Consider the following 20,290-nt stretch of genomic DNA (forward strand, 5'->3'; position numbering starts at 1 on the left):
CAGCCAGGGCGTGCAGCCGGGAGCCTCCCCGAGCTGGGAGGGGCCAGGGGCGGTCTCCCTAGGCCGTTGGAGGGGGCACAGTCCTGTCAAATCTGTCAGCGCAGACTTCTGGCCTCCACAGCTGAGAGACAATGCATTTCAGTTGTTTTAAGCCTCAGGTGGAGCACTTGGTTAGGGGACCCCAGGAAACTCATGCGGGTCCCGGGCCTTTGGCTCCCATCTTCCATTCCTGTTCCCATGGTGCCATGAGGTCATTCTGCAGCTAGTCCCGCCATTGTTGCTGCACCCCCTCCCTCACCTGCACCCCTTTTCAGTTCCCTCCCAATCAGTTTGGTGCTCTGGAAGCTGAGCCCACCTGTGGCCCACTAAGGTGGGTGTGTGCCGAGGAGGGGTGTTGGGCAAGGAGGGCCACTCCCCAGGTGGGACCGTTGGCCCTGGGGGACTGCTGATGCTGGGAAGGGTCTTAGCTACTTCCAGAAAATGGGTGCCCAGCGCAGCCTTATTTTGCCAGGATCAGAGCCAGGGAATAGAATAATAGTCTTTACTTCCTCAGAACCTTCTGTAAGATAATCACAGCATTGTCTCTAATCTCGCCACACTCGGAAGGAAGGGCATATTATCTCTGTTTAGCAGAAGAGAAAACCGAGTTCTAAGCGAGCCAGGAACTTGCTGGGCAGGGCTGGGGTTTGCACTTGAGAATGATGACTGTCAGCCGTGGGCCTCCCCCTGCAGCTCCCTGAGAGCCAGAAGGCGGTTGGCATGACCTCCACTTAAAGGTGGCAACAGTGAGAACCTCTGTGTAGCCTTCAAGGTCACTGGGTGGTGAGCAGCACCACAGAGGCTGTGGGGACCGCTCTCTGGGTCCGCAGGTCAGCCTGGTCCTTCTCAGCTGGGGCGAAGCTTGTGGCCTCCAGCCCTGGACCGTGACCCGAGGCTCTGCCCAGATCAGCGCATCCTGCGTGGACAAAGCCAGGCTCGGAGATGTCGGAAGGATTCGGAGAGCAGGACAGCCGTCCGCACTGTTTCTTCTGGATGCCCGAACACTGCCTGGGCCTGAGCGGGTGCTGGGGGCTCCAGGCCTCAGGGCACATCCGTCCCTGGGAATCACCAGGTGGCGGCCTCAGCCCTGGGCAGAGGGGTCCTCGGAGAGGGGTTGGGGACAGGGATGTGGCCAGTCTGAGCCAGCCTCGGGGCGGTTGGGGCACCCAGGGGATCAGGCTAAGGGCCAGGGTGCGGAACTGGAGGGAGGCCAGTAGAGGGACCTGCCCGGGGGCCTGCGAGGGAGGGAGGGTCAGACGCAGGGGTTGAGCCCCAGCCCTGACAGCAGCGGGCGGGATTGGCCCTGCTATAAATAGCCAGGCGATAAGAACAATTTCCTGGATGAAAGTAAGACCTGGGGTGGGTAAGTCTATGTGAGGGGAGAAGGAGGAGTCATTCCCACCCCCCCCCATTGTTTACTTTTCCGTTGTGCTAACAAGGGACATTTAAATACGTTTGACTGGGCCGGGAGCCCTTCCACGGATCTGCTCTTTGTGGGGGAGGGCAGGGCCATCAGGGTGCCGATGGGCGAGGAATCAGGAGCCCCCGCGCTCCTAATTAGGCCCCTGGATTGCCTCCCCACCGCCCTCCCCCCAACCCAGGCTGCTTCTCTGCCTCAGAACGATGATTAATGACATATTTACTGTGTCCGGGCGTGTGCTTTTCTGGGAAATAAAAATTCTGGTTCAAGTTGTTTGTTCCACCTAATTAGAGGAAAGGGAGATGCGTTCATTGAACTGGGGGGCGCGAGGCAGGCGGGCTCTGGGCGAGGTTCCCAGGTCTGGGGCCCCCCAGGAGGGGCCGGTCCATGGGGTGGCGGGGCCTGGCCTCCATCCACGCTGGCCCTCGTTATCTCCCTCCCTCTTTCCTTTCTAATCTTCTCACCTCCCCTTTCCGCTTCCTCTTCTCCATCCTTCCTCTCTTACGCACCCTCCCTTTACTCATATGCAAATGAACCTTTGCTCTGCGTGGCCTTGAAGGTACCAGGAGGTCAAACATTCTACCGTTTGCTGATTCTGGTCACGGCCCCACTTCACCTTCCCTCCCAGCTCCTTCCCTCCACTGAACTTGGCCCCGGGGACTTGCTGTGGGCCCCAGCCCCCACCTCCTTTTCAGAAACCTTCATTGGTATGCAGGTCAGCTCATCCAGTGAATCGTTAATGGTGGGCCTTTCCTTTCTGGGACCACCACTTCCAAGGCCTGGGGCAGCACTCCCTCTGGCTTGGTGGCACTAGCGGTGCTGCCACATCCCAGTCCAGGCTGCCCAGGTGACCCTGTGGGCAGCTCTTGGGGATGCAGTGGGACTGGCCCATCTGTGTGTCAGGTGTGGACTGGGATGGGGCGTACAGGAGACACGGGCACAGGGGTGAGTGCTCCAGGGCAGTGACCTTCACAGATGGGCTTCCTCCCCCTGCCTTTGTACAAGGAGCTTTGGTACTGCCCAGGTGCCTGCCCTGGTGCTGCTTCCTGTCTGTGCCCCACCCCCGAGGGCAGGCACTTGGCTCCCAGGTGGCAGTGGCCCTGGAGGCTGGGCCACCCAGGGACAGAACGCACCCTGGGTGTGGCTGCCCAGTGCGGCCCCTCTGCTCTGTCCCTGGGGCGTCCACTGGGCGGTGGAGAGCCAGGCTGAGCCCAGGACACCAGAGGCCTGGTGATGCCTGCAGGGGACCCCAGGTGATGCGCAGAGAGGTTTGGAGGGAATGCAGTGGGTAGGACCCCAGTCCCCCAGCTAAATAGGGGGATGCTCACTGATATGCAAATAGACTCCAGAGGCCTTGAGTGAGACCCAATTGCCTGGCAACAAGGCCTCCCTTCCGACCTTCCTAGCTCAGCTCCCCCTCCCACTGTCCGTTTTTTTAATCATCTCTCTGCTCCCCTTGTTACAGCTGCCTGGGGAGTCCTCTAGGGCTGGTTGTCATGCTGTGGCTTGAATAGGGATGCAAGGGAAGGTGAGGCTGGCGCAGGGCCAACTGCCCAGACCCTGCATCGGCAGTGACCCTAATCCTTATGCCCTGGGACCAGGAGTGGCGCCCTTCACAGAGAAAGCCGCAGGCACCCATAGGGACTCCAGGCCCCTAAGATAGACAGATGGCGTGAGGGGTGCTGGGGTGACTAGTGGGGAGAAAGAGCTAGGCTCCGGTGAGGGGGTGGTAATCCAGGGCCCAGTGAGGCCCGCGGTCCTGGCGGTGGGCAGCCCGCTGGATAGGCCGCTGGAGGAAGCAGAGAAGCAGGGCTGGAGGGTAAGGGCCTTCCAAGTGGATACGCGCACACGGCTGTGCTGAGACTCGGCCCCTCTCCAGCGCCCAGGCCTCGTTCCTGCATCTGGCAGCTGTGAGTGAAGCAGCGGGTGGAGCAGGACCTGGCTCCCTGGGGAGACGGCTCTCCGGGCTCAGCCCCTACAGTCTTCCCTCTGCTGCCACAGCCTGCCCTGCCTCCCCCGGTGTGTGTGCGTGAGTCCGGTGCCAGTGGACATGGGCCATACAGAGAAGATGGCCCCAGTCTGGGGGTGTCTAGCAGGAGGACTTGGAGAGAGGCCTTGCTCTGGGCTCTCCAGGCTCCAATGCTTCTGCACCCAGACACCTGCTGGGAGCCCTGGGTGCTCACCCAGGCCAGGTGCTCTGGTGGCCGTGTGACGAAGGGGAGCCTGTGCTGGGGTTCTCCTCCCAGGTCAAGGGGCCTTGGCCCTCCTCCGAGATGCCATCCTCAGTCCTACCAGCTCATGCGTTCCCTGCTGGCCGCATGGTGAAATAGCAGAACGAGTGTTCTCTGCACACAGGGCAGCTGTGCGACCTCCTGGGAGAGCGGGGCTGGGCGAGGCCCCGGAGGAGGGACCCCATAACAGCAGCGAATGTGTGTGGAGCTCTGACTCTACGCTGGGCCCTTTACTGAGTGCTTTCGGACGTGGTTGTCTTTGAGTCTCCCAGCAGCCCTTACAGGTGTCTGTGGTTATCACTGTGCCATTTTGCAGCAGGGGAAACTGAGGCAGAGAGCTTCAGTTACCATACCAGGGGATGGAACTCGGGTCAAACCCAGGTCTTAGGATCACCAAGCCTGCTCTATACAATGCTGACTGTCTCCTGTAGGACATGTGGGTGGTGGTCGTGGTGGGGGGGGGGGCTTGCCACCTGTGAGGGTCAAGGGAGGTCAGGCAGCCACCCAACGGCCATGCTTCCTGTGTGCTCGCTCTGCCAGACCCCTTCTCATGCAAGCCTCGCAGCCCTCCACTGAGGCAGGTGCCACTGCTCCCATTGTACAGATGGGGACACTGAGGCACACACGGTGAGGCAGCGTGCCCACGGTCATGGAGCTAAAAGGTGGCAAAGCTAGGCTTCAAATTGAGGCTGCCCAGCTCCCAGGCCCACTGGCGTAGCAACCCATCCACCGTGACAACCATACTGAGGCTTCAGACCCGGGCAGTTAGTGATGCCCTGCATGGCCTCTCCCGGGACCTGGCACCCCTGGCTGTGTGCACGCGCTCTCCCAGCCTCTGTCTCTGGATCGGTCACTCATGTCCAGCCACCCCCCAAGCACGGCCCGTCGGGGCTGCCCTGCCTTCAGGACTCAGAGATGCTGTGGGAGTGGCCCCCCGCAGTCCTGGGGGCTCGGGGGCAGCGGGGTGGGGGCCTGGACAACCCTGCTGGGCCACCCACCCTTCTCCACATGCTCCAGGTTGCAAGTCTCTAGCTTGTCGGAGCTGGTGGACGCTGGTCAGGGGTGGAGTCCTGTCCTCCCTTGAATTCACATGGCAGAGCCCTGGTTCCTCAGTGTGAGCATGTGTGGAGACACGGTCTTTAAGGAGGTAGGGAAGGTTAAGTGAGGTCATCAGGGCAGGGCCCTAGCCCAGTAGGACTGGTGCCCTATGAGAACAGGAAGCAGGTTCCAGAGACCTCTCCCTGGCACACACAGAGGGAGGGGGCCACGTGAGAGCACAGCCAGAAGGTGCCACCTGCAAGCCAGGAAGGCAGGTCTTACCGAAACCAGCCGCGGCCAGCTCCATGATCCCGGACTCCCAGCCTCCAGAACTGTGCCTGCTGCAGAATCCCCTGTTGGTGGTCTTTTGGTTTGGCAGCCCTTCCCTGCTAATACAGAGCATCTGATCCAACCCCTCTGTTTTACAGACAAGGAAACTGAGGCCTGGGGATGACCCCTCCTGGGGTCACAGAGTGGGACCGGGACCCAGGCCCCTGGTTGCCCAGTGCCGTCCTTCCTGCCACAGGCCGGTAGGGGCGAGAGCAGGGTTGGGTGGGCGGAGGGTGGGCCACGACCTCCAGCTCCCGTTTGTGACAGGACAGTGTCAGGCAAGGGGTCCAGATGGTCCCCACACAGGTCCAGCAAGGTGACTCTGACCTCTCTTTTCACCAGCTGAGGGTGTGTCCCCTGCAGGACATAAACCCTGGCGTGGGCCAGGCTGGCCCAGCCTCAGGGAGGGACTGGACAGACGCCCAGACTGGAAGGAACACCCCTTCCCTCCCCTGTCACCCTTGCCTGCAGGACGCACCGCTGAGTCATGCTTTTGTGTTTTGTGGCCCCGCAGGAGGCTCCCGCCCAGGACGGGGCGAGGGACGCCTCTCTCACCGGGCAGCCTCCCCTTGCCTGGATTTGCACGGGGAAAGGCTTTTGTCTGGGGTTCGGGCACCCAGCTCTGGGTGGGGACCTTGATCAGCAGCCCAGGGCTGACTCCTTGGGAGGGTGGGGGTCAGCTTTGGACAGGAAGGACACAGCCTCAGAAACGGGACAGGCCACCTCATGTCCTCCCAGGAGGGTGAAGGCTTTGCTTTTCTTTCTAAGGACCTTGGAAGAGGTGCCAGGGTGGCAGTGGGGAGCAGGTGGTGTACCTCCAAGTCTCTGAGGCCATGAGCAGAGGGGAGAGCCGGGCGCTGGGGTGCTGCCTTGCCGGAGGCCCTGGAGTGTCTCTGAGCAGCCACCCACCCGCCTGAGGCTGGAGAGGCTCATGGTGAGGAGACCAGGGTTTCTGCCCACTTGTCGGCTGAGCAGGGTGCTCCCTCCCTGTCAGACCACCGTGTTCTCCCTGCAGACCAGGCACCCTCCATCCAGGTCCCGCTCGTCTTTCTAGCCTCTGTGGCCCAAAGCCTGTCTGCACCTCTAGGCACAGTCTCCTTGAGTGGAGTGTGTGGGGTGCTGTTTCAAAGTGCACCTGCGATTCCATCATCATCCAGGTGGGGTGAGGCCAGCAGATCACGACTGGACTGCCACTGAAGGGTGGTTTGTTACCCAGGGCACCCAAAGGTGGAGGCCACACAGGGCAGCCCTCGGGTCTGTCAGGAGGCCTACAGACAGGCTGAGGGAGCAGGAGAGAAAACCAGGGTGTGAGCCTTTGTTGTGGTTTTTCCTGGGGGCCCCTCTCCCCAGGCAGGGTAGGCAGTTGGATAGGTTCTGGTCTGCCAGCTACCTGGAGGAGTTGGGGGTGGGGGGGGCAGGCCCTGGGGGTGGTGTGGGTTAGTGACCCAGTCACAGTGACCTGGCCTGCATCACAGAGGGCAGGAGGAGCGCTGGAGCCTCCGGAGAGGGGGTGGGGAGGGGGTGGGGAGGGGATGGGCCCCCCACTGTTTGGTTTGCACATCAAAGGTGCGTTCTCAGCGTGTCTCTAGGAACCAGCTGGCCCCTCAGGAAGGGCAACCCTTCCTCCCAGGAAGGCCTGCAGATGTCAGAGCATCATAAAATACAGAAGATAGGCAACGTGGGTCATTCAGGGGTCAGTTCAGGGCACTTGCAGCGCGCGGCGCGTCGTGTGAACGGGGAAGCAGCGCCCCTGCGGGCGGGCAGGCAGCACGGGTGCGGGGCGGGCTTCAGCGCTGCCCCCAACAGGGACGCACCTGAGAGGTCCTACCCGCAGCCCTGGAGTGGTGGCTGGACTTAGCAGGTCGAAACACAGGGCTCTCAGCTACAAATGAATTTCGGAGATGCAGTGAATAATTTTTTAATGTAAGTAAGGACCCACAACTGTGCACCATACACTATTTGGGACACACTTATACTGAAGAGTTATTTGTTGTTTATCCAAAATTCAAAGGTAACTGGGCATCCCATATTCTACTTTATTTTATTTGTTATTTTTAGAGAGAGGGGAAGGGAGGCAGGAAGAGAGGGAGGGAAGCATTGACGTGAACATCAGTCGGTTGCCTCTCGCACGAGCCCTGACCGGGGATCAAACCTGCAACCCAGGCCTGTGCCCTGACCAGGAATCGAACCGGAGACCTTTCACTGTGTGGGACGATGCCCAGCCCACTGACCCACACCGGTCAGAGCAGGCCTCCCATATGTTATCCGGCAACCCTGGGCCCTGGCCGCTTCAGTCCTCAGTCTCCCCCTCTGACACAGTTACCCCAGGGGAGAGGAGGAGAGACAGCAGCAGTCGAGAGAGACAGAGCGAGGGAGAGAGAAAGTGACCCACACGCAAAGAGGCAGGGAGACAAAAAGAATCACAAGTGACAGAAAGGTGTGCGAAGAGCAGGAGCTGCAGAGGTGGGGAGAGCGGGACTCCCCCCACACAGGCCCCGCCCCTCCCTCAGCCGGTCTGCCCTACCCTCCCGACTCACCTTGGAGTAGGTGGCCCCGTTGATGACCTCTCCCTTCCGCAGCCAGATGATGGAAGCCGCAGGCTTGGCGTTGTCTGCGTGGCAGGTGAGGTTGAGGGGGTCCCCTGCCCGCAGGCTGATCACGGGCCCCCCCAGGATGACGGGGTCATCGGGTGGCACTGTGGGGAGAGGAGGTGAGAGGTCACGTGGAGGGAAACTGGCCCCTGCAGCCAGGCAGGCCTGCCAAGCTGGCGGCCGCGAGGGAGCTGTGACAATAATCATCACACTTTAATAAACACATAATCCCCTTACAGTACAATAATGATAACAGCAGCAGTAATCCTGGACATGTGCAATGCGTGTTTTTCTGCAGAGGATGTTCTTATCACTGAATCGTCCTCTGCCCACCAGGAGCCTGTGAGGGGGCAGGGCAGGCGTCCTTGACCTTGTTCCCAGGGGGAGGGGCAAAGCTCCTGTGCCTAGAGAATAGCCGGAGTTTCCTCTAACTCTTAATGTTTTTTTTTAAACTAAAGTACTGTCCCATCTGTCATCCTGGTTGAATCCTCACAATGATCTTGCTAGATAAACACGGTCATTATCCCAATGACACACGTCCGGACGCTGAGGCGCAGTGGGGTTCCGGGACTTGCTCATGGCCACACTGCCAGTGAGCGGTAGAGCCAGGGCCTGAGGCCAGACCCCCTCTCCGGGGCAGGGGACGGGAGACTTTTCAAGACTGGGAGGGCTGTGCAGCCCCTGGCATCGCCTCAGCATTTATCCTTCCGGAACTTCCCAGCGCCCTCGCCCCAGAGTGGCACAGGGAGGGCCAGAAGGATGCGGGTATCTGCCCCAGGGCCCTGCACAGAGCCTGGCACCCGGTGGAAGGCCCACAAGTGTTCGCTCATGCTGGGGGAGTCACCCCATCAGCCCCATGATGACGGCCGGGTGCAGGGTGGGCCGCTGTGACAATATGCGGCCGTCGTATGGAGAAGAGGCCCAGAGAAGGGAGGTGCCTGGCCGAAGTCACACAGCCTCTCCCGATGTCAGGTGTGTGGACACAAGGAAGGCACCGGGCTTCTGATGCTGCCTGCCTGTCCCTCTGGACCAACCATGCAAAGGGCGGGTCTCCCTCCAGACCGACCGAGCCACCCTGTTTTTCCCCCCATAGGGAGGGGCCGGGCCCGTGCCTTCTGGAGGCCTGGGAAGGGCTGACTGCATGTTTGCCAGTGAGTGGTAAGAGGGCAACTGCGTGACAAGCTAGGTTCTAGAGCAAAGGACCCCAGAGGCCAGAGAAAGTCCATCAGTCCATCCGCACAGGCCCTGTGTGAGCTTCCACGCCGTGGGCTGGAGGCAGATGGCTGCAGGGGCCCCAGGCCCCCCCATGCAGCAGGCTCTGCCTTGCAGTTTGCCCTCGCCACACCAGCCGCATCTTGAGCCCCGGGCTCCACCCCTCCCTTCCTGCCTGGAGCAGGCGTGTGGGGAGCCGCAGCCCAGGCAGTGCCAGCCCTAGACGTCTACTTCCTGAGGGAACTTGAAGCCTCAGGGCTCCCAGACGCCCTTGCCAGCCCAGGGCTCCACCCAGGGTCCTGGCGGGGGGAGGAAGTCTGCCTCCTCCACACCAGCCCCCACTGGTGGGCGGCCCTGGGCACAGACAGGTGGGGGGGTGTGGGCTGGATAGTCAAGCACCCACCCTGCCCACTTAGCACCCCCTCATTAGTGCCTGGGGTGCGGGTGTGGCCGGAGAGCAAAGGGAGGCTAATGAGGGCTTTCCATACATGGAGGTGGGCATTACAGTGGCTGCTGAGGGGATTTTATCTCCATGGAATGGGCGGGCCCCTTCTGGCAGGGAGGGCTGGGGCTGGGTCTCCTGCCCCCTCCCTTCGGTGGGGACAGCCTTCTCCCCACGGGGTGTCGGGGGTGGTGAAGAGACATCCCAGCTGAGCTAGGTGAGGGCCAGGAAAATCCGAAAGAGCCACGCGGAGCTTCAGGAATAGAAGCAAGAAGCCCAGAGGTGCGGCATGGTGGACCGTGCCCTCTGTCAGAGGGTGAAGCCACAAGAGCAGTCCCTATATTGGCTTTATTTCCTCCAATGTAAAATGTGAAAGTGCAACAGAGGATCTGGAAAGTTCTCTCCAGCACTGACATTCATTGGGTCTGAGGTAGTGGTTTTTAGTCCTGGCTGCATATTAAAATATGGGAGAAAATTTTAAAATCGGGGCCACACTGACCAACTAAACTCAGTTTCTGGACGAGGGCACCAAGCAGCAGAAGATCGATCTATCTGAGAGAGAGAGAGGAAGAGGGGGGAAGAGAGAGAGGGAAACACCGATTTGTTCCCCACATGTACGCATCCACTGGCTGCTCCCTATGTGTGCCCTGACTGGGGATCCCACCTGTGCCCTCGGCGTACGTGGACGACACTCTCACCCACGAGATACCCAGCCAGGGCCCAGCACCAGGAGCTTTTAAGGCTCCCAGAGGATTCCAGTGCGGGACCAAGGTTAACGAGGCAACTCTCTCTGGGGCTTTGCTCCGGCTCCTAACTCCCGGATCACAGTGCGGAGACGGAGGAGGCCTTTCCCCAAACCGAGGGCCGGGAGGGACACCACCCGTCCTCCCTGCAGTACCACGCTGCGCTGCGAACACGGGAGTAAGGGCTCGAAGACCAGGAGAGAGGGGCGCGGGACTGTGCTGTGTGAGGGCTCGGGCGCACACTCACTCACACACACAAACCTCCACCCGCAGAATGGTCCTGATTACATCTTCCCAAATAAGTGGTTATCACACCGGTTATTCGTGTAGCTACGCATTATTGATTGGCCTTCGCCTGGCTGCACAGCAGATGGGTGGGGGTGGGGTGCAGATGGGGCTGGGTGTGTGGGGTGGGTGGGAGGATGTTTGGGGGCCCAGAGGCTGAATAGAAATCAACAGTCGCCCTCGCAGCTGCAGCTCTCGTGTAAAGAGGGGGGGACTCATTACCTCTCTATTCAGAGGGGCCCGGAGCTGAGGCGCCGGGAGGGGAGAGAGTCTGGTGCAGCCCGAGCCTGGACATGCATTATTCATGCAGCCCCCTCACGGGATTGGCTATTATCCTGAACCACGATAGAGTTTGGTCTCCTAATTTTTAATCACAGGGAAGGTGGAAACGTTAGCCTTTTGTGATTAATCTGGAGATAAAAATAGTTGGCTGTGTTGGCGTTGGGCTTGTTGTCAGTCGGGAAGAAGGTGTTAACTGTTGGGTGACCGAGGCCCAGGGTGACCCGAGTGGGTCCCGGGGACAGCGGGTGCCCGGGGCTGGGAGCCGGGCTGGGAAGGCTGCCATGCAGGCCTGGCTGGCTTCGGGGCGTGTCCTGACATGGCAGGTCACGTGAGCTGAGGCTCCTTAACTGACCGCAGGGGTGGCTGGCTGTGGGTGGTTGGCTCCCTTGTCACCCGGATTCGGGCAGGTGGCTGGGGGTCTCCTGCTCTGTCCTGCCTCCCACCAGCCCTGCGGACAGCCACCCACGGGTGGGCAACATGGGGCCCCCGTCTCTCTCCTGTGTGCCAACTTTCTCCCAGCTCTGCTGTCAAGATCAAGGGGCCCCTGTGGGGAGGTGGGCGGGGGGGGGGGGCACAGTCCAGTTCTGTGCTCACAGAGAGGACACGGAGGCCAGAGAGCATGAGAGGCCGCCCCGAGTTACTGTGAGGGAGGGCAGGGAGGGGAGGGCCTGGGCTGGGGGTGCACCCTGACACCGGTGGAGGTAGAGTTGTCGTAGTTTGATGCTCTGAGGTCCTTCACGTGTTTTACAGAGACAAGAGATTCCATGGCTCAAACGTGCATGGAACCACTGACTGTACCCGTTTCCACCTGTAAGATGTGCTCCCTTAAGGATGCGCAGCATCCCTTTGAGCCCTTCTGCCCCTCAGGCCATGTCCTGCCCTTTATCCCAGCGCAGGGGCAGCTCTGCCTACGCCTGTGGCATCCAGGCCCCTCAGTCTGAGTGTCAGAGGGCGAGGGAGCGGGGGCCGAGCCGGAGGCGGGTGCTTGAGAACCGTCTGCTGTGGGAACGGACACGCGGCATTTGCAGTCCAGACCCACGCCTGGCTCACTTGAGTCCTCTGCCCAGGTTCTGAGACACCTGGAATCCTAGCAGCCTCTATTCCTCACGCACATAGACGCGCCACCTACTGGCCAAAGTGAAGAAGCGCAGAACGTAAAGACAGGACTGGGGACGAGGCCGCGTTTAGGGATCTGCCTCCCAGGGCAGCTCAGCATTAATTCAGAAACTTCACATGGAGTGCCCACTCTGTGCCAGGCCCTGTGTGAGGCGTGGGGACACAAAGCTCCTGCCTGCGTGGAGTTTATATCCCAGCGGAGAGATGGGCACTAACGACTCCATGCATAATATATTTTGGGGTGTTGGTGAGTGCTCAGGAGCCAAGACCGGGTGGGGCGTAGAGAGATCCTAGGTGGGTCTCCGGGGCTCTCTTCCACTTTTCTCCATGCGCTCCAGCTGTCGCTTTCCGTCTACCCACCAGCTGTGGTGACGGCTCCCCCAGGGCCTGCTCTCCCCCATGCTGCCTGTGGAGAAGCACATTGCTTCCCGATGGGCCCCCGACGTCAGCAGGCTGATGGACCCCAGACACGCGTGTTCACTGTGGTGGGGACTGGCACCTCCAGGGAATGACAGCTCGTTCTGGACTCCATCCCCTCTGCCCCGCCTTGTCACACACCCTGGTGCATTCCCCGAGCACCCTCAAACGTGCCAGTCTCTCGGCCCACCCCAGAGTCCTCCTGGCTCAGGCCCTCATCTTTGCCTCTTCTTCTTGGTTAACCCTCACCCGAGGTTACGTTTTTATTGGTATTAGAGAGAGAGGAAGGGAGGGAGAGAGAGAGAAAGACCAATGGGAGAAACATTGATCAGTTGCCTCTCGTACGGCCCCTGACCAGGGATTGAGCCTGCAGCCCAGGTACATCCCCTGACTGGGATCGAACTTGCGACATCTGGGTGTGTGGGATGACGCTCCGACCAACCGAGCCACCCAGCCAGGGCGGCCCTCATCATTTCTTGCTTGGATTATGCTACCTGACACTCTCTCCCCCTTGCCTCCGCTCTGCACTGTCCCAGAGCGGCCGGCACGGAAGTCTGGTCACTCACCCGTCTCCACCCGAGTTCACTCACTCCCCGTTTGCTGAGTGTCTGACAGCCTCTCGTTTGGGATCTTTCTCGGAGCATTGCCGCCTGGACGAAATCTGACCTCCTTGGCTCCTGTCAGCCTCTCCAGTCCCATTTTTCCATCACTTTAACTCGAATTCTCCTTGTGGATGAGAATTACCTACCTGGACTAAGCTGCTCTTCCCCAGTTGCCCCTTTCCATTTGTTTAGCTGACCTGAAGGCTCGGCAGCATGGGTTCAAATCCTGGCTCCCACCTTTATTAGTTTGTGGCCTCGGGCAAGTTGCTTGGCTTCTCTGTGCCTCAGCTCCCTCATTTGTAAAATAGGGGAGAGAATAAAATCAGATGTGCTGTTTAGCTGCCAGAGTCAAGTGAGAGGCGATGTGGGAAAACACCAGTAATGGTCCAGTGTCGTACTGATGTTGTACGTTATTGGTTCTGTGAGCAGACGGCGTTTTTCATCCCTTGAAAGATTACGGACAGAGTGCCTGGGGCGCAGAAGTCTGGTGTTCTCTCTCCTTGGGAAAGTAGGAGTTTCTCTCTCTCTTTCCTCTGTCCTGTCCTCTCCAGGCTCCCCAGGGGCGGTGCCGCGCTGTCCTGCCTGGTGTGGCTTCTCCTCCCTCCAGTCTCCCCACGACCTGTGCCCACGAGAGTGGGGCCTTTGCTGCGGAGGCAGTGGGTGAGCCCAGCTGACTCCACGTGGTGCAGCAGAGATGAGCCGTCCCAGCCGAGCTCAGCCACCTGCTGACTCAGAGTCATGCGTGGGCTGGTTTACTAGGCAGCAAACCTAACTGATGAACTCAGCAGTAACCCGCCACCTGGGGACCACCCACACATCTGGCTCCTGTCACTATAGGTCTCAGACCAGGCCTGAGGCGTGAACTCTCTCTCCATTCCGCTCTGACCCTTTCTACCTCCAGCATGGCCGGGTGACTGTTCTGGAAGCTCAGTCTCTGCTATTGAGCATGTTCACTGGCTCCTGGACGCTCCAGGACAAAAACCAACTCCTCGGCACAAAGGGCGTTTGGGGGTCTCTGCAGAGAGGCCTTCCTTCTCTCTCCAGCTCCTCCTCTGATGCCTGAGCTGGGTTGGCCGCTCACCTCCCTGCAAGGAGAGCCTGTCCTTTTAGAACCACGTGCATTTGCCTGGGGCGTTCCCTCTGCAGGGGATGTCCCAACCCCGAGTCTTAATTGGCTGGAATCCCATCACTTCTTCCATCCGTTCAAAGGCTGCCTTTGCCTCGTGAACTCTTGGTCACTCTGTGAGATGGTTGCCTCCTCCAGAAAGCCCTCTCTCAGTGTCAGCCCCTGCGGTCCCTCATCCAGTCTCTGCTCTGCCCTGAGACTCTGCGCCACTTCCCTGAGCTCTTGGGGCGCGGCTGCCACTGCTGTCAGCTGCCCCGCGAGCCTGAGTCCCTGGAGAACCTGCCAGGTTCTTCTTTCTGCATTGGCGTGTAGCATGGCGTCCAGCCTGCAGCGAGTGCTTCATGCATACTTGCTGCCTGGCGCCTTGCCCGAACTGCCGAGTCGGAAGCCACACTCACCAGGGGCCCTAGCCCTGTGCTGGGCTCTCTACGCAGCACTCAGCACAGCCCGGTGGCCGGATCTGGGGCCGGCTGCAGGTTCCCCGCACTCCAGACGAGGAGGGGCGGGGCCTCTTTGCGTTTCCCCACCACCTGGCATGTCCAGTACCTCGGACTTGGTAGTAAAAACCCCAACAGCAACAATATAAGTAATAGTTGACATTGGTCCAGGGCTGACAAGACTTCTAGAACCTTCAGTGCTGTAAACATCACCACCATCTAACCCTCACAACAACCCTGTGGAAGGTGGATACGATGACCCTGGATAGCTCAGAGATGAGGAGACTGAGGCACCACATGACTGAGTCACTAGTGCAGGTGAGCAGCAGAGCACACAGGAAGTTGCCTGCTTCCATCCTTGACCTGCGGCCCTGCCTCGGCCTCCCCGGATGTCACACTTGGTGGCCAGTTGGCGGCTGGCCTGGAAGCCCCGACAAACCAGCACAGTGATGGTGATGTGGAGGCAGTGGAGGCAGGAGGGGCAGGAGGAGGAGGGGCCGGGGCGGTGAGGTGAGGGTGGGGGTGGGGGGCAGATGCTGTCAGGGACAAAGTCACTGGTTTCCCTCTCAAATGAGGAAGGACGAGTGTTCTGCTTATTCCAGATTAGACCTTGGGAGAGGGTCTGAGCCAGCTTATCAGTGAGGAGCTGTTCGTGAGAAGGATGTTTCATTAATACGGAGCAGACAAACACATTGCAGGGTGTGTGTGGAGCAGAGGGGGGGGAGAGCGGGACAGCAGGAGGGCGATAGACAGCAGCCATGTGCGTAAGTGTGTGCATGCACACTTGGTGCCTGCGTGTCTCTCTCCATGTCCCTGTGTGTGCCCGCGTGAGTCCTGGCTCTGGATGCCGGGGGCGATGCGGGAGGGCACATGTGAAGGGCCAAGGTAGTTCCCCGTTCAGTGGGGAGGGGCCTCTGAGAGCAGCAGCAAAAGGGAAAGTGTGGGTGGTGGGCCCTCGGGGCTGCAGGGCGGGTGGCATTGGGGGGGCACAAGGCATAGGTGGCCCCCGTGGGCCACCAGGGAGGTGGGCTGTCCTGCTGAGGACGGGCCTTGCTCCTCTCTGCAGCTCAGCTCCTGTGTGGATGGCCACGGGACAGCGCGACAGCCCTTCCTTGGCGTGTCTGCCAGTGACCGGCTCGCACCTGCTGTGCGGTGCCTCGCCTCGCCGCGCCTCCCCCGGCTCCTCAGCTCATCCGGAGGGGCCCGGTGCCAGCGTTCTCCTGGCCAGCCTGGTGGGGCCCAGGGAAGCCGAGCGTGGTGTACGGGCGGCCATCGACCGGTTTTTAATTCTCTTAAAAGTGAATTATAATTGACATTCGATATTAAATTAGTTTCAGGTGCACAATAGTGATTCAATATTTTTATACATTACAAAATGATCGCCGCGGTGAGTCCAGTTACCATCTGTCACTCCACGAAAAGCTATTACGGTTGCATTGGCCACGTTCCCTGGCGGCACGTCGCCTCCTGCGACTTGTTTCCTCGCTGCGAGCTGGTCCCTCTCAGTCCCTGTCACGGCTTTCGCCCCGCCGCTCCCTGAGACCGCACAGCCAGCTCCTGCTGTGGGCCCCACGGAGTCCTTATTTCACACAGATGGGAAGCCGAGGTCAACCACTGGAGGTCAACCACTCGCGGTGAGTCACACACGTCGTAAGTGGTGGAACCAGACACCCGGATCAGGCCCCAGAGTCCAGCGACCTCAGTGCTGCAGGCCACACGGGAGCGAGCACCCATCCCCGAGCGAGCGCCGGCTGGCTTCCCCAGTTCCAAGGCAGCCACCCTGACCCAGCAGGAGACTGGCGTGGCTCGAGTTGTCTGTCTGGGTGCAAGAGCAGAAAGCAGGACTGATATGCTGGATCTTCGGATTTGGCTATGAGCCTCCTATCTGGGCATGAGCCTCACAGGGGAGCCCGGTGGCTTTCCCCAAGGAGGGGAGGAGGTGGGCGGGGGTGGGGGGTGGGGGCAGGAAGCCTTCCCAACCAGTACCCAGGGCCTCAGCAGTCTGTGCAGAAACTGAGGGGTGCAGGCAAAGGGTCGCCTCCTTCAGGGGGTTGAGGAATAAATAGGAAATACTGATGATTGTCATCTAAAATGAGAGTCTAGGCACACTGCTTTTTTCGTGATAAAGACCTGTTTTTGCTCCACACAGCGGCTGGTTGCAGGGGGGAAGGGAAGACAGAACTCGAGTGTGAGGGAAGAGCAGCAGGGGATGCGCAGGGGGAGACAGGTGCAGGGGGAGTGGCAGAGCCAAGCCAGGGCCCAGCGACCCAGACCCAGCTCGGGGCAAAGCCCAGCGTGAGGAGGCCCAGTCCGTGTGCCTCGGAGGAGCTGGCCGCTGACAGCAGCCCTCCAGGGAAGGGAAGGGAGAGAGTGAGGTGCTTTGTTTGGTCTCTTGCTACAAAAACTCACTTCAGGGAATCTCAGAAATCCACGAAATGCACCTTGCAACTCTATGCAACATTTTCAAGTCTACTCTTTGCCAGAACCTGAGCCCTGTTTGAAAAAGTACAAGTCTCTGAATTTAAAAAAGGGCAGCACTCTGGGAATTCATTATGAGAAGTGTTGGAATGCTCATCTATCACTCGGCGTCACAGATAATTTTGGAATTGCCTGTCCTCCTCATGGAGGAGGGGGCCACGTGGGGAGACCACACATTCCCTCCGCACCTGGGGGGCACTGCCTTCCCTGTGTACAGAGAGGGCACCCTTGAGAGGGCTCGCTGTCTCCTGGGGGGGGGCTGCCGTGGAAAGTGCGTCTTTGCAAACCACAGGGCATTGCTTGGAGAAATCGAGTTATGCCCAGCCATGACAGACAAAAAAACCCAGGCATTTGCCACGAACCGGGTGAACCTGGAGGGCATCGTGCTAAGGGAAGTAGGTCAGACAAGGAAGGACGCACACCACACGATCGCACTTGTATGTGGAACACAAGACAGCCGAACCACGAGGAACAGACAGTAGAGTGGAGGTTGCGGAGGCCGGGGAGTGGGGAAAATGAGGGGGTGTGGAGGTGTGGGTCAAAGTGTACGCTCTTCCAGCCACGAGCGGACACATCTGGGGCTCTTGAGCTCAGCACGGTGATTGTAGCTAACAGTACTGCATTATACACCTGCATGTTGCCAGAGAGTAGATCTTGAATGTTCTCACCACACACGCACGCAAACAGTAATTATGGCACGGGTCGGAGGGCTAGCCGATGCAATGGTGGTAATCACGCTGCAATATATAAATGTGTCGAATCAACACTCATATGCCTTAAGCTTACACAGCGTTATAGGTCCATTACGGCTCAGGAAGGCTGGGAAAATAGAAAGCTCAAGTCAAGTGCAACGTAAGAGGAGCAACGTGGGGAGAGCTGTGGGGTCTCAGGGCGACAGTGCTGTATGTGTGACCTCATCAGAGCTGCTGGAATGCCACACAGGTGGCAAGGTGGGACAGTGCACTGCTGGGTGGGGGGCTGGCCTAGGAGGGAGCAGGAGGCTCCCAGACTTTCCTAGTGTTTGCACTAACTTTCCGCACTACCATATAAATGATCATGAACCTACTGGGTGCCGCACTCCGCCGGCTCTCTCCCAGTGGTTCCCTACTGGGCAGTTACTCCCAGGGCCCCGGGGGAAGGGCTGCTCCATGAGGAATCAAAGTTTTTCAAGGGAAGAATGAGGGTTTTCTCTCCCTTCACAACTCTAAGTCTTGGGTATTTCCACCTGGTCAGTCCCTGGTAGCGGCTGGGCAGCCCGGAGTGGTGTGAGGGTGCAGGGTGCCCCTGGCCATGCAGGGAAGGGTCCCCTATCCTGGCTGATGGCTTCACATGCCAGCTGTTCATTCAAACACCTTGAGCTCCAAGTTCCCGGGTCTCGGGTCTCCTTTGAGGCCAGACTCCACAGGTTCGCTCTCTCCCTGACTCCCCGGGCCAGCCTGGCCCTTCAGCCCTTGGGGAAGGTGGATGCCGATGGGCCCCTGGGTGTGGGGCCATCACACAGAACGGGAATCCTGCTGGCCAGTGTGTGACATGGACCTCAGCTGGAGATCAGTTCTTTTTGTCCCGAGTGACCCTTTCTGGCAGCGCAGGGTATTTCCTTCCCCTTTTCCTGTGGCTGGCCTCCCTCTCGCTGGCCTTGGGGAGGCAGGCCCTCATCTGGGGACCATGAAGGCACAAGGGCCCTTCCCATCACCCCAAGCTCTCCCCACATAGTTAACCTATTGCAAAGTTATCCCCATGAGCCTAGGGAGTGGGTGGGCAGGGGCTGCTCTCTCTCCCTGGAATGTCCGCCGCCCCTTTCTGACTCTCGGACATCTACATGAACCTTCGGCTTTGCTCAGATGCCTCCTGAGGCCCTCACTAGACTGGTGGAGCATCCGGGGACAGGGACAGGTCTCATTTGCTGTGTGTTCCTGTGCCCCGCGTGGAACCTCGGCCAGTGCTCCCATTCGCCCTTGCAGGGTGTGCTGTCGGGACTCGGGGTGGCCAGATGGAGGGGCCAGGCTGGGGGTGACTTCTGGGGGCAGCAGCCCTGTCTCGATCTTCCTGTTTTCCTGCCCCAGCTGAGAGCTTGCTCGGAGACTGGGCTCAGCAGACGACCAAGGAATAAATGGAAAGGTAAGAAGGCACTCCTGTAGGAAGAGGGTGGGTAGGCGATGCAAACTTCCAGATGCGGATGGCTTGGGACAGGCAGATCTGAAAACCCTCAGATATGCTGAGTGTTGCCATGTTCCAGAAAGTCCCGTCTGTCCATACGAGCACTGCTGGTTGGATTCACGGGACAGTTTTGGAAGTGGCTGTTTTGGGGGCTCCTAAGGGCCTTGCTGGTCTGGAGGGGGCTGCAGGCATTTGAGTCACTGGGCTTGGCTGGGCAGCTGGCATGCCTGGCTTTCCTGAGACCCTGGGGTGTCCTCACCCTCCACCTCCAACCACCCCTTTCTCTGGGACCCCCAGCTGGGCCCAGGGCCCTTGGATTCTTAACCAGCTCCCTTCTCTTTGCTGCCTCCCCTCCAAGCCTTCCCTTCCCATTGATTAGCAATTGTACCACCTGGAAAGCATCCTGGGCACGGTGGACACTCCATGGAGTGGTACAGGACAGCACCAAGTTGCTGTGGGTGTCCGGCCTCAGCCCGAGTCGGGATGCTTGGCTTTCAGCCCTGATGCGCATCACTCTGCCGCGCAGGGATGGGGAGGGGGAGGAGGGGCTGCGTACATTGGTCCAAATGCGGGAGTGCCGCTAGGGGGCAGCCCGTCAGCTGCTCTGTGGGGTGGACAGGTGAGGGGCTCTGTGCTGGTTGGACGCAAAATGTGTTGGATGCATCTTAAGTCACAGCCAGGTCCCTGTGATAGGCATTCACGTCTGTGGCCAGTGGCCCGGACCACTCAAACCTGGCCTATAGTTGGGAATGTCGTTTGCATTTGACTTTGGAGTGTGTCGTGTGAGTGTGTGTGTGGGGGGAGGAAAGGCCGCTTTGCTCTTTGGCCTATTTATTTAGACCTCCACTGGAGTCAGCTTGTGCTCACTGGACGTAGCTGCCGGGAGAGGTGGGCAGAGCTCTCTCAGCGTCACGCAGCCCTCAGCCTGGGCGTGTTTGGGTGGTGGGTCGTCGGGAATGTGCAGGCCCCTGCTCAGAGTTCCCCGGGGGCTCCGACGCTGCCCCAGGGAGCCTGGCTCTGGGGCCTCCCAGTCACTGGCTGCGTGGCCTTGGATGAGTTAGTTAGCTCTCCGAGCCTGTCTCCATCACACAATGGGAGGAGGAATAACACTTATTCTGATGGTTAGTAGGCTGATTATGTCAGATGGCATATGTGAAATCCCTGGAATTACTCATTATTAATATAACAATTAATGCTCATCGCCTCCCTCCCTCCTCCCTCCTCATGTCCCAGAGAACGGCTCTGCCTCCCACCTCTCTGGCCAGGTGGCCATCCAGGGATCTGGGAGGCGAAGCAAAGCAAGGAACCGTCTTTGGGGTCAGAGACAGGAAGACCCCCCTCCTT

At 59.6% G+C, this 20,290-nt stretch overlaps 1 protein-coding gene across 2 annotated transcripts in view; it reads right to left on the minus strand.

Annotated features, from left to right (window-relative positions):
* Positions 1–20,290, minus strand: part of KIRREL3 (kirre like nephrin family adhesion molecule 3) — a 503,419-nt gene that overhangs the window by 36,437 nt on the left and 446,692 nt on the right. For both annotated transcript variants that reach the window (XM_028527883.2, XM_028527882.2), the window contains exon 6: positions 7,596–7,753. In XM_028527883.2, coding sequence (XP_028383684.1) covers positions 7,596–7,753 — 158 coding nt within the window. The remainder of the gene's footprint in view (positions 1–7,595; positions 7,754–20,290) is intronic.

Source organism: Phyllostomus discolor, chromosome 13 (genome assembly GCF_004126475.2).
Source record: "Phyllostomus discolor isolate MPI-MPIP mPhyDis1 chromosome 13, mPhyDis1.pri.v3, whole genome shotgun sequence".
NCBI lineage: Eukaryota > Metazoa > Chordata > Mammalia > Chiroptera > Phyllostomidae > Phyllostomus > Phyllostomus discolor.